General features: G+C 46.4%; 1 protein-coding gene across 1 annotated transcript in view; it reads left to right on the plus strand.

Annotated features, from left to right (window-relative positions):
• The first annotated feature begins 222 nt into the window (after positions 1 to 222).
• PCBP3 (poly(rC) binding protein 3) overlaps positions 223 to 17,662 on the plus strand; it is a 59,092-nt gene continuing 41,652 nt past the window's right edge. The window contains exons 1-7 of the mRNA XM_043525811.1: positions 223 to 441; positions 1,244 to 1,267; positions 2,538 to 2,570; positions 3,209 to 3,325; positions 10,552 to 10,683; positions 11,188 to 11,316; positions 14,129 to 14,203. Coding sequence (XP_043381746.1) covers positions 427 to 441; positions 1,244 to 1,267; positions 2,538 to 2,570; positions 3,209 to 3,325; positions 10,552 to 10,683; positions 11,188 to 11,316; positions 14,129 to 14,203 — 525 coding nt within the window. The 5' untranslated portion in view covers positions 223 to 426. The remainder of the gene's footprint in view (positions 442 to 1,243; positions 1,268 to 2,537; positions 2,571 to 3,208; positions 3,326 to 10,551; positions 10,684 to 11,187; positions 11,317 to 14,128; positions 14,204 to 17,662) is intronic.

Below are 17,662 nucleotides of genomic sequence, written 5' to 3' on the forward strand. Positions count from 1 at the left end.
CTAAGCCTGCTGCTGGTCTGGGGTTCTGGCTGCCAGCCCCTTGCCAGCTGGTGCCCCAGCCGCTGGCCCCGCTCAGCCCACTGCTAGTCTGGGGTCCTGGCCGCTGGCCTTGCTCAGCCTGCTGCCGGCCTAGGTGAACAGAACCCCAGGCTGGCAGCGGGCCAAGCGGGCCGGCGACATAAGATCAGCATTTTAATTTAATTTTAAATGAAACTTCTTAAACATTTTGAAAACCTTGTTTACTTTACAAATGACAATAGTTTAGTTCTATAATATATAGACTTATAGAGAGAGACCTTCTAAAAACGTTAAAATCTATGACTGGCATGCGAAACCTTAAACTAAAGTGAATCAGTGAAGACTCGGCACGCTGCTTCGGAAAGGCTGCCGACCCCTGCTCTAGAGGAAGGTCCAATTCTCCGACTGATGGCGTTTGGGAAGGTGTGAGCCTCCTCCCCCATGTGTCAGTAGTGCTCTGAGTGACAGTCATTCCTCTCTCTTGCTCACTGTGGGGATGGCTGTGCTAATCAGCCGCCACACAAACCGCTTCTGAACTCGCCGGGAAGTCGCGTGGCGTAATACAGCCTAGCTGGGAATGTGCAGCCAGCCGCTCTGCTTGGCTGGCTGACCGTGCCAGAAGACAGGCATGCCCATGTGCTGGAGCAGGGCCGTGTACCGTGGAACTGAAACACAACCGATGGCTCCATTCTGAGAGTCCTGTGTAGGAGACATCTTTTCTTTAAAAAAAATTAACCCCCCTTTAATTCATAGATATTGGTTTTTGCACATGATGCACGAGAGTGCGAGAGCTGTGTTCTAGGCTGCCTCGCAGCCAGCTTGTCCAGGAGATCATGCAACCACTCGGCTTCACTTTCCAGACATCCAGGCCCCATTCAGGAAAGCATGTTCTTACGTGCAGCCCTGAACAGGGGTGATCTCTAGAACGGGGGCCATAGTTGAGAACCAACACGGTCTATGAGGCACCTCAGAAAGAAAACAGCGTTTATACCCTCCTCAGGGCAGAGCAGCACGTACCTTTGGGAAACACATGTGACCACCCCCTCTGAAATAAAGAAGTAATTCCCTTTCTGCTCTGTGTTTTTTGGGGCTGTTTGAAAATCGCTCTGGTGGTTCATAATTCATTGAGCTCAGTGCGTGCACCAGCTCCTGTACGTCACTAGGAGATTTTATTGGAGTTTCGTAAATTCTGTAATTTCTGTCTTTGTGTTTGGGTCTTTTTTAGGAAGTTGGAAGCATCATTGGGAAGGTAAATATTTCTTCATATTCCATCATTGTACATGTTAGTTGCATAGTAGTTATAACCTGTATTTTTACAGCTGTTAATTATTACATTATACACCTCTGACAATTGGCATCATGTGGCTCTATTGCTCTGATTGCAGGAGAGATTATTCAGGTATCTGAAGAAGAAATCAAATGATGTTCTCCTTTCCAAATGCATCTAAAATACTGTCAGTTTTCGAGTCTTACTGTTGCTATATCACTCTGGCTACTAATATGTATGTTCATTCTGGGAAGGTGATAATTTTGTTCCCACTGATACATTAAGGAAAAAGATGAATCTCATCACAAGAGTAGCAAGATGTCAGTAAATAGATTGGTCTTCACAACCTTGGTAGCTGTAGCTCACGAAAGCTCATGCTCAAATAAATTGGTTAGTCTCTAAGGTGCCACAAGTACTCCTTTTCTTTTGTCATAACAACAAAGAAATTCCTCCAATTCCTCTACAGCAGAGTACTGAGTTATAGGTGACCTGTTTACACAACTGCGCCAATTACAATTACAACCTTCCTGAAAAGTGGACAGGTGCTTATGTGTTAAAATTCAAAATGGGATGGCACTTACAGTAAAGAACATAGACTATCATTGGCCCCAGTGGACCTTCATGAAAAGTGCCATGATACTCCATGGCACTGCCCCCAAAGAACAATGCTTGCAGTGACATTACTACAGCGTTATGGAGGACCATTGCTGGAGTGTTTTTACAGGTTGGTAGGTCGGTAGAAGACGGGGTCATTACAATGACTGGTAAGAGGGAGGACGCCTGTCCCTCTACACATGGCCCTTATTTTTTCCATTATTTTCTTATCAAACTTAGATTGTTTAGTCAACTTTTTGATGGATATGAATGTCTTTGAGCTTCTTCCATGGAGAAGGACATTTGGAAAGGAAGAAACTCATTGTGAATCTCTATCAGAATGATCTGAATGCTGTTTTGTCAGTGAAGTGAGCAGACTTGATTCTAGTACATGCAGGGATAAAATCTGTAGAGTATGAAAAGGAAATTGTTAATAGCCCATTTTCAGAGTACAAATACACTTCAAAGCTCTAGCAGGGCGGGACTGAAGAGCGGGAGCAGGGGGTGAACTCTTCTCCCAGCTTTCTAAACTGTATTGTATGTATTTGTATTTTATGAAAGTGTATTAAAAACTTTCTGAAGTTTCAGTATCGGGACAGATGTTTGGATGAAGCTATTGATGATATTCTAATGGTTGTGTTTCTGCATCTTATTTCAGAAAGGAGAGACGGTGAAAAAGATGCGGGAGGAGGTGAGCTACCCAGACATTTGAAATGATTTCTAATGAAAGCGACATGGAGACTAATGGAAAGGCCTTTCTCCCATGGCCCAGTTCGTGGAAGCTTCAGTGAATAGTTGCCTAGAGCTTTGCAGACATTTGATTTTAGCTGTGAGAAAATGTGCAATTAGTCACTTACTCAGTTTTAAAGACCATTGACCCATTATTCAAGAAATTTAAGCAAGCTGCAGAATAATAAAAGTAGGCTATGGCCAGAGACCCTTTGTCAGTTTTTATTTATGCCGTACTCAGGAAAGCTCCCATTAACTTCAGTGGAGATTCACCTGAACCAGTAATTTGCCTTACAAGTTCATGGTCCGAGCACTTTGAGCTTTTGTGCACTGCTTGGCTGTCATAGCCGAATAAAAGGTTTGTTTGTTTTTTAAATGAGCCTGACCCCTGCCAGCGTACCTTTACATTAGAGGGGAGCCACCAGCAGTCCACAGGGGTGCAGGGCTCTGCCTACACACTGGTCAGATTGCAGGAGCTGAGGTCACTGGTGAACCTCTAGCCTGTTTCTCTAGGTCAGTAGCCAGCTCTGGTTCAGTGTGTGGCTGCCAGGTTGATGGGCTTTTTAATGGGATGAGAAGATTTTTTTCTTTTCTTTCTAGAGTGGAGCAAGAATCAACATCTCAGAGGGAAACTGTCCGGAAAGAATTGTGACCATCACAGGCCCCACTGATGCCATCTTCAAGGCTTTTGCCATGATTGCTTACAAATTCGAGGAGGTAAGGAAACACACACACTCCTTTGCAGACGGAGAACTGGTGACCTGCTTTTTGGTCAGGTCATTAGGAATGGTCCCCCAGTTCCATGGGGGACCATCCCTAATGCTGCCAAGACCATTAAAGTCTGGTGGAAATAATTGTGGGTCAGCGCACATGTTTATCATGCTGCCGTGCCTACAGCTCACTATTATGATGTAGCATTACCTGGCATTGTCATAAAGCGCAGTGTTAGAAGGTTGCGATGTAATGTCAGGACACAGCTGTCACCTCAGGCTGGGGATGGGGGTAACAGGACAAAGTTTCTAGGCCTGAGCATCAGGTAGTGAGGCGGGGTGGGAATGCTTTCTGAGGCGGCTGCAGCCCTCTCTTGCTGTGCACCCTCTGGCTGCTGCGGTGAGGAGCCAATGGGTGTGATGTCGGTGGCAGTGCTGTATCAGGGAATGCTACCAGACGGACCTGGTAAGAGGGCCCGGGAGCTTGGGAAGCAGGGGAGACGGAAAGGTGAGGCAGAGGGGGAAGGGGAGAGCTGGGGGGAGCATGCGTGTGTGAGTGTGTATGTGAGTGTGCATGTGTGCACACGTGTGTGGGGAACAGGGGTGGTGGAGAGGGTGGGAGGGAGGAAAATCACTGAGGGATGAAGAGGTGACGCACTGGTCAGAAGCTGGAGTGAACAAGTCCGCACAGAGCCACCTCGTGCTGGGAGATACAGAGTGGCCCTGTTTCCATTCTTGATTTGGAGCCTGTCATCCTGGCAACAGATTCATTCCAGCCCTGAGAGTGAGATCCGTCCGTTTCTTAGTGGAGAAGGGGGTAGCCCTCTCGCAACAGGAAGGTCACTACCTGGCATCGTTTCCGGTAGTCTCAGCAGAGAGGCCAAGAACCAAAATGGGCTGGATTAGAACCAGAAGTACTTATTTTTAGAGCTCGTGCCTGCTGGCTAAGGTTGAGCTGCCTGGATGGGGTGGTATGGAATAGGCCAGCATGGGCGCTGCACCTGTTCCTGAGTGGGGAAAGTCCGTTTCCGCACCTCAAAAGTACAGTACTTTTCAGAATACCCAGCACTTTTCATCGGTAGATCTCACAGCACATTACAAAGGAGGTCAGTATCATTAGCCCCACTCTACAGATGGGGAAACTGAGGCATGGGGCAGTACAGTAACTTGCCCAAAGTCAACCAGTGGCAGAGCCAGGGCTAGGAATCCCAGGACAGGGCACTCTCCACTAGACCACACCCCTTCACTACACAACAGATGAAAAATACAGCCACCGAAATCCCTCTGCAGTAGAGGGCTTTGTGCATTACACAGAAAGTGGATTTGCCATTATACGGAGTTGTGAGCATTGATGGCACAAGAAGCAGTCTCTTCCAGGGAGGGCGAGAAAAGCAAAAGCTTTACTCCTAGGTAAAACTGTGAGGAGATATAGTTCACAGGTGGTATGTGCTGGGGCAGATACCATCCCTGTATATTACATGGTCGCTGTCTCTAATTTTGCCAGCAGGTGATCTCCTTCAGGTTTTGCCTCACGTTTAATTCAGTCTTTGCCCATTGTCTTTCTGCCAAGTGTAAGGGTTCCATGTAGTCTTGTGGGAATAGAGGCAAATTCAGCCCCTTAATCGGTGCCCTCGTGCTTCCTGGTTGCATCCTCTCAAGACAGCCCTTCTCATGCTGATGGGAATAGGAAGGAGGTATCTGTAGACTTGATACAGATTGTTCCATTGAGGTTCACTTACTCAACAGATAGATCTAACAAATATTTATTAAGGGAAAACACTCAGCAAACAGTGATCAATAACTTACAAGTAGGAAGCTCATTAGGACGATCTCATCACAATCACCGCAGCACTGACAATACAGCTTCAACTTCCCTTTGTTACACAAATTATTTATACCTTTTTGTTATCTTGTCTTATACATATGTATTAGTCTCTCATTTCCATGTCAACTCTTCTCCCCCATCAGTACAGGTGTCATGTTAGTTCAAACCGATCCTTTCTAGCTTTTTAGTGATTTTATCTGTTCTTGTTCTCACAAACACGAGTGCTCTGTAATTTCTCACACATGCATGGTTCTACTTACGCTTATACCGTTAAATGTTCTAAGCACAGACTCTTAAAATCCCCAGCAGGCTTCTGTCAGGCCTACATACGCCTTCGCTCCCAAAACTCCCCACTGTGAAGCCATAGAATCCTTTCTAAGGCTTCATCTAAGCCTGTATTTTATATACATCTCTTCTCTTTCCCAACTGCCTCCTACCCTTCCAGATCAATGCAATTAACACCCCTACGAGTAAGGCTTGCACAATTGCGAAGTCCACTGATATCATACGTATCCATGGATGTTCCCCAATATTATATACTAACTCCCACCATGGGGCATTTCCCAGAGTATTTATGTCACTTTGAATATTTCAACTCTCTTGTCTTAAGGTCAACAAACGTTCTGGGCATATGGTCATTGAGGCCTGCACATTTCAATGCAGTGGTGGTATGACTCAGCTTAGCTTTATCACGCAGTCTAGGGCAGCACCAATCAGATGAGCATCAGCTGAAACACTGTGGATCTCATGCTGGGGAACTGAAAAAATTACCTTGTCCCCTAGTCAGGTAACATTTCTTGGCAGAAGACTGGCCAGTCATAACAGCATGTTTGTGTCCCATACTGGAAGTGTCTGGCCCAAGAGCTTATACAATATTTGCCTTCCCCAGCCCTTGCAACCTTGGCTGACCTTGTCCCCCTTGCCTCAGCCATACTGTGCAATTCCAGGTTTCTTCATCCAAAATGAAACCCCATGCCAGCAATGCACTCTGCAGTACATCACAAAAACACAACCAAGTACGAGGCCTCTTGGAACAATGTGAGGTATCTGGGGCTTTCCAGACTCCCACACCCATTCTCTCTAGTGTCTGAGGATGAGTGACATGTTCCTTTGAGATGTGATCTGTCACGGAAGTTTCCAACGTACCTATGGACTGGACACTATACACTCTTAATGCCTCACTTAGTCCTGTGGCCACTGCACTTCTAGTACCATAGAAAGGATCCATGTTTCATCAAGTTTGCACCTTTCCTCAGCATAACAGACCCTTGAGTAGCACCTAACCTTGCACCAATCTACTCCCCTTATTTCTGTCTAGCATCTTATTTGTTCTGAACCCAGGCACTTCCGCACCTCGAGTTTCCTTTAGTCCTACCTGTAGCTCCAGTATTAGGAAGCTGCCTTACCTTATGCCATACTATATCATGCCTTTGATACATGTGGATGATTCATAATTTTTCCCATTTCATTGATTGCTGCTTCCACTTCCCTAAGTTCTCAGCTGTCCTGTTATCCTAGCATCCTGGACAGCCTTTAAATGCTCCCCATACCCCCATGCTGTTGTTGACAGGTTTTGTAATTGAAGTCTCATTTACTGGTTTTCCTCCCACAATACTGTGATATCTATATGATTCCATAGGGAAGTTCCCAACACCCCAACTCCTAATACTGGTCCTAAATCTCTTTCTTTTATATTTCTTCCTCTTTCTCTTTCCCTTCTCAAGCCACCAAATTTCCTCCTCTTCCACCCCATCCATTGACTGTCTGAAATTTGGTACCACTTTCGCTGGCATTTGCCTATAGAAATGCACGTATTTTGCATGACAGAGCTTCTGTGCTAATGTAAAAATGGTTCAGTTCAACACTGCAGGTATCATTTGGTACTGTACATTATTATACACAATCTGGTGTTCACGATTTATCACTAGTCTGTTGTCAGGTCTCACTTCTATTTCGGGCATGTTTCATCACCTTGCTTCAATTCTGGAGTAGGAGGCATTGTTACTCCAGCGTGTTCAGGAGTGGTGGTGGTACTCTGCCAGTCCTTCATCGCATGCTGAGAGAGGGTCAACGTCTCGGTCACTTTGCTGGCATGATAGGTGGTAGTCCAGCAATCTGCTGAAGTCACTGTATTAGATCCCACGTGTCTTACCTGTGCCCTATGAATGGTTAGGTTATCCATTACCATCCCATGTAACGCACTGCCCCGTCTAAGTCCCCCGTCCAAGTACCTGCTCCCGAGAGTCGCTTGTGCTGCAGGATCCGCCACCTTGACTGTGGTCCAGTCTGCACCAGGATAGGGCAGGCTTTCCTGCATGATTACCCGGGAGCCATACGGCTAAAGTGGCATTCTCCCCCTCGTGCGTTGTCATGGCCTTGTTCCTCTGCTGGATCACGAATTTCACAGACCCCAAGGCAGTGCATGTTATGCCTCCCACGATGGTCAACACCTGAAAAAGAAAACAATTATTCTCACTTCCCTCTACTTACATCAGTGGATTCCCTTCTGTCCTGCTGCCTGTACAGTTTCAGCTGCATAGCATGCAACCGCCGATACACCATTGATACCTGAACCAGGTGTACTGATGGACTAGTCTTGTCCATTACATAGCAGTGACCCTCCCAAATGGCTTTTGGAAGTGGCCTTTTATCTAAGACATGCTGCACAAGTACCTGATCTCGCACTTCATTCTCCTCACCAGAAGCTTGGTCATCAGAATATCTTTTCATTTTTCCTTGGGCTTCCCCTAGGTTTCCTGCCACCATCTTGTGTCTATCTTGTATATGCCATACCAATGCCTTGGCCCACTGATCTGTTACAATGCCCTACTGCATTACATCTGCGACTGGGATAATGAATAAGCGTTCCCAGAGTCTCATCTCCCTTCCAGTGATAGCCTCTGTCAGGGTTCCTTCCCCACTCTGAACTCTGGGGTACAGATGTGGGGACCTGCATGAAAGACCCCCTAAGCTTATTCTTACCAGCTTAGGTTAAAACTTCCCCAAGGCACAGATTCCTTTCTTGCCTTGGGATCGCTGCCACCACCAAGTGATTTAACAAACAATCAGGGAAAAAGAAAAGAAGGACTTGTGGCACCCTAGAGACTAACAAATGTATTTGAGCATAAGCTTTCGTGAACTACAGCTCACTTCATTGGATGCATGCAGTGGAAAATACAGTGGGGAGGTTTTATATACACAGAGAACATGAAACAATGGGTGTTACCATACACACTATAATGAGAGTGATCAGGTAAAGGTGAGCTATTACCAGCAGGAGAGTGGGGGTGGGGTGAGGGGGAAGAAAACTTTTGTAGTGATAATCAAGGTGGGCCATTTCCAGCAGTTGACAAGAATGTGTGAGGAAGTGTAGGGTGGTGGGGGGGGGGAATAAACATGGGGAAATAGTTTTATTTTATGTAATGACCCATCCACTCCCAGTCTTTATTCAAGCCTAAGTTAATTGTGTCCAGTTTGCAAATTAATTCCAATTCAACAGTCTCTTGTTGGAGTCTGTTTTTGAAGTTTTTTTTGTTGAAGAATTGCCACTTTTAGGTTTGTAATCGAGTGTGCAAAGAGATTGAAGTGTTCTCCGACTGGTTTTTGAATGTTATAATTTTGATGTCTGATTTCAACAAAAAAACTTCAAAAACAGACTCCAACGAGAGACTGCTGAATTGGAATTAATTTGCAAACTGGACACAATTAACTTAGGCTAGAATAAAGACTGGGAGTGGATGGGTCATTACACAAAGTAAAACTATTTCCCCATGTTTATTCCCCACACCCACCCTACTGTTCCTCACACGTTCTTGTCAACTGCTGGAAATGGCCCACCTTGATTATCACTACAAAAAGTCCCCCTCTCCCCGCTCTCCTCCTGGTAATAGCTCACCTTACCTGATCACTGTCATTACAGTGTGTATGGTAACACCCATTGTTTCATGTTCTCTGTGTATATAAATCTCCCCACTGTATTTTCCACTACACGCATCCGATGAAGAGAGCTGTAGCTCACAAAAACTTATGCTCAAATAAATTTGTTAGTCTCTAAGGTGCCACAAGTCATCCTTTTTCTTTTTGCGGATACAGACTATCACAGCTGCTACTCTTAAACCAATCAGGGAAAGGACCACTTGGAGTCCTATTCCCCCAAAATATTCCCCCAAGCCTATACCCCCTTTCCAGGGGAAGGCTTGAGCACATATCCTCACCAATTGGTTACAAAGGGATGACAGACCCAACCCCCTGGGTCTTAGAACAATGAAAAAAATCATTCAGGTTCTTAAAAAGAAGGATTTTATTTAAAGAGAAAAAGGTAAAAGAATCCCCTCTGTGCTTAGGCTGGTAGTTAACCTTACAGAAAATTCAAAGAGCACAGAGGAACCCCCTCTAGCCCTAGTTTCAAAGTTACAACAAAACAGGAATAAACCTCCCTCTAGCAAAGGGAAAATTCACAAGTTGAGAAAACAAAGATAAACTAATACGCCTTGCTTGGATGTTACTTACAAGTTTGAAACAAGAGAGACTTGTTCAGAAAGATCTGGAGAACATGGATTGATGTCCGGTCCCTCTTAGTCCCAAGAGCGAACGGCCACACAAACAAAGAACCCAAAACAAAACCTCTCCCCACCTGATTTGAAAGTATCTTTTGTCCCCATTGGTTCCTTTGGTCAGGTGCCAACCAGGTTACTTGAGCTTCTTAACCCCCGACAGGTAAGGAGGAATTTAGGCTTACCCCTATGGTTATGACAGCCTCAAAAGGAGCAATCCCTGTACCCTTCACCAAACTTCCTTTATGGGCATTAAAACACCTTCTTCAACATGGTTTTGTCAGTCCAGTTGGCTCATACCACCAACCCCCAGCGTTGCAGGTGGTATTGTGTATGGAATTTTGGATCAAGTTCTAGTAACTCACAAACCTCCCTCATCACCTTTCCCATAAATCCATTATCACGATCCACAGCCTTCGGAAAACCTCACCTAGAGAACATCTCTTCTGTTAGCACCTTAGCTGTTGGGGTGGCTGTACAGCCTTGAGTCGGGATAGCTTCTGTCCACCTAATAAAATATCTACAATTACCAAAATATACTTGTTCCCTCTAGTGGCTGTAGGTAATTCTCCAGTATAGTCCATTTGGATTCCTTCCCAAGTACTGGGAGGTACGGTCTGTGGACAGCTACGGGTGTAGAGCAGTGACTGGAACCAGACAGACACCTAAGAGAGATAATTATGAGCTATGGAAATAGTTGATCGACAGTGCTTTTGGTTTCTGACCGCACGCTATGGTCCTATGTGCAGTCTAAGGCAAGATTAAGCTGTCCCCTTCTGTGTATATTTTCACCGGTTGGGATAGGGTGTGTATGGCAGAATAATAGAGCCTGTTTTCATTTTTCCCCTTCCCAAGGACATAATCAACTCAATGAGTAACAGCACTGCTACCAGTAAACCACCAGTAACACTGAGGTTGGTCGTGCCTGCTAGCCAGTGTGGATCACTGATTGGCAAAGGAGGCTCCAAGATTAAGGAAATCAGGGAGGTAAGGCAGACCTTTTTCTTAAACCTCCCTTTTAAGTGCACTGTTTAAAAGCTACATTTAACTCAAGTGAGAATGGAAACTGACTCTGCAGCGGGTATCCACATGCAGCCAGCTTCACAAATAGCGTCGCCTCCAGCAAAACGCCTGCCACCAGAAGCTGACTCGGAAATGCTAAACCAGGACTTTTGATTTCCTAAGGATCCCAGCATGTAACTGACATGGGCTCCTGCCAGCACTGGCATGACATTGCATTTGACTTCTACAGGCCTTGAAGACTGACATATTCACTGTGTGCATGGCGTGGCAAGAGGAGGGAGCGTGATTGTCATGTAATGTTTGCAAAGCAATTCTTAACCAGGGTCTAACACACCAAAAATCGAGCACATTGAAGTTACAGCTGACTACAAAAAGGAAGGGAAGGTGTTTTCATTCTTACAGCTGCTGCGCATTCAACTTTGCTATTCTTCCTCTCTCTCTCTCTCTCTCCCTTCCTGCTTTCTCCAGTCAACAGGTGCTCAGGTTCAAGTGGCGGGGGACATGCTGCCCAACTCCACAGAACGGGCAGTGACAATTTCGGGGACCCCCGATGCAATTATCCAGTGTGTCAAACAGATCTGTGTGGTGATGCTGGAGGTACAGTCTGTAACAATGGGGGTAAAGTATATAGGAAAAGCTATCAACAACCAAACTACAGTGAAAACCCTGGAATAGCTATTGATGTTATTGTTCACCCTCACTTACTGGTACCATTAGTTTAAAATCCTCACCATGTGTTTTTGCCCAGCCATGCATTCTGTTAATTTACTAGGTATGGAGTCTGGGGCTGAACTCTAACTTAACTGAGAAGTGAAATATGATGTTTTCTCTTTAGATTTGAAATGAGATGGAGGGGCAGTCAGCAGTAGAGTCACAAGAAGGTTGCTTTTGAAATTAGGAGGCCATAGGCTCTCTCCCTTATACTGGATAGCTTGTGCGGTGGGACAGAGACGGCTTAGTGCGAGAAAAGCAAGGGGAGTAGGAAGGGCATAGAGAGAAATAAGATCTGTGACGTGAGCTGGAGCTAGTCCATGGAGCATTTGAAAAATTAGGAAGATCATTTTGAACTGGATCCTGAACTGAAGGGGGCAGTGGTATTGTGTGAGGACCGGAGCGATATGGTCACTGCATTGAGTGTGTGAGAGAAGGCAGGAATCAGCCTTCTGCACACTGGAGGCTGGGGAGTTCTTAGCAAAGGAAGTTGGGAGAGGGAGGAGGATTTTGGCAGAGGTGGGTTTGGAGCAGTAGTAATCACAGGCCGGGCTGCACAGGTGATGGACAGGTTTGCAGCACCAGGTACCTGTTTGGAGATGCAGAATTCAGTGCCCATTATGGCAGTAGAGGCAAATGGGAAGCCTGCGTCAGAATGGGAGATAGGTCTACAAGCTGAAGTATTGATAATTATTGTAATGCTTTACAATGATTTTCACTACAATCCTGTCACCTTTCTGGTACTTAACCAGTGGAATTCTCATTTTCCCTATGTTGTTAATGCAGTATGAGAGAAAGCAGACTTGTGACTATCGAGCCCTGAAATTCTGTAGCTCATTTGGGGGGTTTGATTGCACAGGTTTCTGTGTGTTAATATTTATTGTGAGGTTCTTAATACTCATATTGATTTTATATGCCATGCATTCTGCAGATAGTAGTTGTGTGTGTAATTACAATTATAGATATAAACTATAATGACCTATAAATACGTACTGTATATAATATAAACAATAATGGATACGAATCCAAACATTTTGGTCTGAAATCTCATAGGGAGAGGCTTTCGCAAGATTTCTTTCGTGCATTAACAATGATTTGGTTATCAGACAGAACTCGGCATACACCTCTCACAAACACCAGTAAGAGCAATAGTCACAGAATACAGCTCGTGCATTGCCTTCACAACAGACAGGTCAGGCTGAAGCAGGAGACTGAATTGGCAAATGGTATTGACTTGTGGCAGGATGAAAAGACAGAGGGTGTGTGTCGGGGAGAACCCTCCCAATGGCATATGGCTACATGGTGGCTCTTCGGTCACTGCTCACTCACTCCACCAGCACACTGTTGGGGTTTGTGTGCGTGTGCAGCTTGCACAATTGCTGCGTGTGCTGTCCCTGTTCTGTGGATAAGCAGAGGACTTGAATCTCCGATGCCCCCAGGGTGATCCCTTTCATAAGTACGGTAACATCACGGAAAGGGGTCTCAAGAGCTGTATGCTATTTCCTCTTTAAACCAGGAAGTGAGGAAATCACTTTCCACGGAGTGTAATAAACAGAATTTCTTATTTGCAGGTTTATAATAAAATGCTTTTCTTCTAAAATATAGAGACCACGGGAGAGGCGGGGTAATTTCCAAGCCTTTGTTTGTGAGCTGCCCTGTGTGTGTATATTACAGTCACCAGTTCATTACTATCGTTATTGATACGACTGCACCACATAGCAGGCCCCATTCCACTAAAGCCCTGCAGTGTCCTGTATGGATACATAGTAACCAGATAGTCTCTGCCCCAAAGACCTTGCAATAGTAGCTGTACAACCAGGCACAAAACCGTTCATAAGATTAGAAGTGGGCCCAGCAGCACGGGTGGCCTATCTGCGTTGGAGGAAACTAAAAAGGATTTTTTTAAGTGGAGAAGACAAAGATGGTCAATCTGTTGTACAACCTTCTCACTCTTTCTAATTTCCCCCAACACACTGATAGTTGCTGTGCTCTACAATAGTGCCCCAGCATCGTATCCAACACCTGACACCACCGATGCGATGCTGTAATCAGGTGTTGAGATGTACAGCGTAGCTTGATGATGGTAACAAAGGCCATGCTATGAAGACAACTTCCCTGTATGTACGCCTAACGAGTTATCTCCCTAGCAACCCTGCTGCGTGTCCCATAGCCAGCACATCCTGCTATTGCCACGTGTCTCTGGGTACATGTGTTCTTCAATGAGAGTTTGAGGGGTGCTGTTCAGATGTTCTCTCATGCACAAAAGCCTGGTAAATTATGAATGTAGATTAACAGAGAAATCAGTCTATACAGTGTGTGTGGGGATGAGTGCTGGAGAGGGAAATAGATTATGCTGAGAAGGTGCACTGGCGTAACGCCCGTAGGAAAGGGAATTGCTGAGAAGCCTCACCTCATTTACTTTAATGACTTCTCTTCCCCCACCCCCCCACTCACATGACTGTTTCCCTTGTCTCCTCTCATTTGGAAATCATATTCGCCCAGTCCCAACGGCAATGTTTCTGTTAAAGGTATTGAAGGAATCTCTGTGGGGCAAGGACAGTCTGATAGAATTCATGGGCCTTGTGATGTCGATGTCCATGACCTGGGTTGGGTTGGTTGCTTTCTAACTTTCTTTTTACTGATGTTTCAGGAAAGCTGTTCTAATGTTCTCTCTCCCTCTCCTTGTCCCTTTTCCTAGTCCCCACCGAAAGGTGCCACCATTCCCTATCGCCCAAAGCCCGCCTCCACCCCTGTCATTTTTGCAGGTGGTCAGGTAAGAGCCGACCCGCTTGCGGCCTCCACTGCCAACCTCAGCCTCTTACTGCAGCACCAGCCGCTGCCTGTTAGTGCACTCAGGTTTTCTCGCCTTCTCACTTGCATGGTTTCATCCCATTCATATTGTGCCAAAGCAGCTGGACTGAAAGCTCTTTGCTAAACTGCTCTTGGTTAATTTGCCGGAATACCTGGCTTAGTTGCTCCATCCATGGGGGCGAGTATGAAAAATTCTTCCTCTGGCCAAATTGCTGGGAATAGAAGTGAATTTTACAGTCCGCTTCCATGCTGTCTTGCATTCTAGGAAACAACTGAACATTTGTAGCAGGCAGGCAGGCAGCACTCAGGGTGGAATGTGCTCTTCCCCACATTTGGGGCTTGAGTCTGCAAAGGAAGGTGCTGGGCGCGCTAGTCCTGATCCAGGAAAGAACCTTAGCCCGTGCATATTCAGCACACGATGAAGGGCTGTGCTGCGTTTGTCTCGGAGAACCGAGCACCTTGCAGGATTGCTCCCTTCGTGCTGTGAGACAAGGGCCGTGAGGAACGGGAACGCTTTCCACTAGTTTGTTTGGGATGCTTACACGCAGTGAAAATACCACTTGTGATGTAAAACATCACGCTTTGGCATGGGTTTGCTACGGCTCCATCTTTGCTGGAACCTTAGCTTTATTTTTCATATATTCTGCTCAGTTTTGAGCAACATTTCACCTTTAGATGCAGAGAAATGAAGGCGTTTTCACTGACATTTTCCCATTTTCTAGTGAAAATGAGCTTTTCATATGAAGATAGGCCAGCTAATATTTTCTCAGAGGAATCCAGAAGCTTTCTAACGTCTCGTATTTTCAGTGTCACTCGGAAAGTTTCACACAGCTCTAATTAAACATCACTTCGGTAGCAGTAGGACTGGACTTGGAGCTAGGCTGCTCAGCGCTTCCCAGGGAAAACTCAGCCCCTTGGGTCCTAATGGGGTCCTAAGTCCTTACTTACACAAACCTCGCATTAAAGTTTTGCCTGAATTGGGCCTTTTATTAAAGCCCACAGCACAGGGCGGTGTTGCACGTTTTTTGCACAGTTAGCGGAAGGTAATGCGGTACCAGTAACGCGTGCTACGGCATAATCGCCATTGTTTTTAATGGAGGGACTGAAAAATAACAGGGAGTATTGCACTGGCTTCAGTACCTGTAAATCAGAGCAGAGTTTGGCCCACGATTAGGGAACTTTGAATGTGTTTATAATAACCCTTTGAAAGTGAATCTGCACTTTCTTTTCCATAGAGACTCGTGCCTTTCATGGCACTCACCCACATTGGCTTGCCGGAGATTTGCAGAGAGTCTGAACTCTTGGCTGCTGGCACTGCTTTTTGCTTAAGATAATCAATGCACATTTTAAAAAATCAGACACGGATCAAGAATTACATGGATTTTAAAAGCTGATCTACACTATGAAGTAAATGTTAGCATCCCCACCTCTTCTGTAGCTTTGAGATTTCTCATTACTCCTCAAGCGTGGAAGTGATGGTCAGCGAGTCCCCCGTGAGACCTGCATTGCCATATTTATTACCCATCATTCCTTAGGGCTGGAGCTGGCTGCTCTAAACACCTCGTTGCACTAGTTTAACTGAAGTCACTTTAAAAAATCAGTTTAGTTAAAGCAATGCAAACCTCTGGGTGGAAACCCTGAAACTGCCTTCTAAAACCAATCTGAATTAAACCCAGGCAACATTGTAGAGAGAGGGTTTAAGTGCTCAGGGCATTTTCAGATGTGTAGGTAGCCATATTCTGAAGTTCGGGGTCCAGCATGCAATGACATTAATAACACTTATGTCATCTGTCTAATCTAATTGTCTCCGATCAAACTCGGTTTTCTATAGGATTCATCATGTTGCATCTAAGAAACAAATTAGGATCGGAATTCTCCCAGGCTCCAGTAATTTCCCTTCAAGCCAGAATGATAGCAAACAGAAACATATGTGACCAAAAATCCCCAAATCATCCTTTTGGGTGCCTCAGTGAGTGGGAGCCCAATTGGAAACACTCAAGGCTGATTTTCAGAAGGGACGAGCACCTGCGGGTGCCATTGACTTTCAGGGGAGTCCTGGGAGTCAGGCCCCAGTTCTCTCCAAGTAGATGCTCAAAAATGGAGTCACTCCAATGTGTGTCCTTGGGAAAATGGGCATTAGTAGCCAATTTATATCTTTGTGGTAGCTCAACATCTGTGTGCCTTCCAAGACAGCCCTGTTTAAAGCATGTTGTTCCCCCAGCCCATAATTGCTAGCGGAAGTGCAAACCAAGTATGGGAGCACATGATAAGGGGACACAGCAGAATGAATTTTAACCAGGTGCCAAAAGCATCACCACCCTCTGAGCAGCAGTCCTGCAGACGAGCTTTGGGTCCAGCTGTGGAGTGAACTGTTTCTTCTCAAAAGGGAGAGTAAGATGGAAGGAACTTCCCCCTGCTGTTAAATTGTTGGTGTCTTGAGCAGAGGTTTATTTCAAGGGAAGAAGTGGGGCTCTAGGGGTCGGAAGTCCTCATTGGCTGTATAAAGGAAAACTCCTTAGCTACTCTGCATAGGAAGCTATTAGTTGTAAGGGCTCTGCCTCAGAAGGGGCAAGTGCCCTGTCCTGTGATTGGAGGAACAAATGTATGGGGGAAAATGCCCCCAGCTGCCTCAGGTCTCCCCATGTATACAGCAGGGCTGAGGAATGTCAGGGGTTCAGTGCCAGACTCCCACGTAACCTCACCCCCGCAGGCAGGGTCCAGCTCACCATCCTCAGCTACAATTCCTGGCACAGGTACTGCCCCCCATCACTTCCCCCAACAATCCCCCCATCAGCCTCAGGCTCTGCCACACCCCACCCACCTCAGGCTGTTCCACCCCCACAACAGCCCCACAACGGCCTCAGGCTCTGCCACACCCCACCCACCTCAGGCTGTTCCACCCCCACAACAACCCCCCAACGGCCTCAGGCTCTGCCGCACCCCACCCACCTCAGGCTGTTCCATCCCCCCAACAGCCCTCCAGCAGCCTCAGGCTCTGCCGCACCCCACCCACCTCAGGCTGTTCCATCCCCCCAACAACCCTCCAACTGCCTCAGGCTCTGCCACACCCCACCCACCTCAGGCTGTTCCATCCCCACAACAACCCTCCAACTGCCTCAGGCTCTGCCACACCCCACCCACCTCAGGCTGTTCCATCCCCCCAACAACCCCCAACAGCCTCAGGCTCTGCCACACCCCACCCACCTCAGGCTGTTCCATCCCCCCAACAACCCCCAACAGCCTCAGGCTCTGCCACACCCCACCCACCTCAGGCTGTTCCATCCCCACAACAACCCTCCAACGGCCTCAGGCTCTACCACACCCCACCCACCTCAGGCTGTTCCATCCCCACAACAACCCCCAACAGCCTCAGGCTCTGCCACACCCCACCCACCTCAGGCTGTTCCATCCCCCCCAACAA

This window comes from Chelonia mydas, chromosome 11 (genome assembly GCF_015237465.2).
Source record: "Chelonia mydas isolate rCheMyd1 chromosome 11, rCheMyd1.pri.v2, whole genome shotgun sequence".
In the NCBI taxonomy this organism is placed as follows: domain Eukaryota; kingdom Metazoa; phylum Chordata; order Testudines; family Cheloniidae; genus Chelonia; species Chelonia mydas.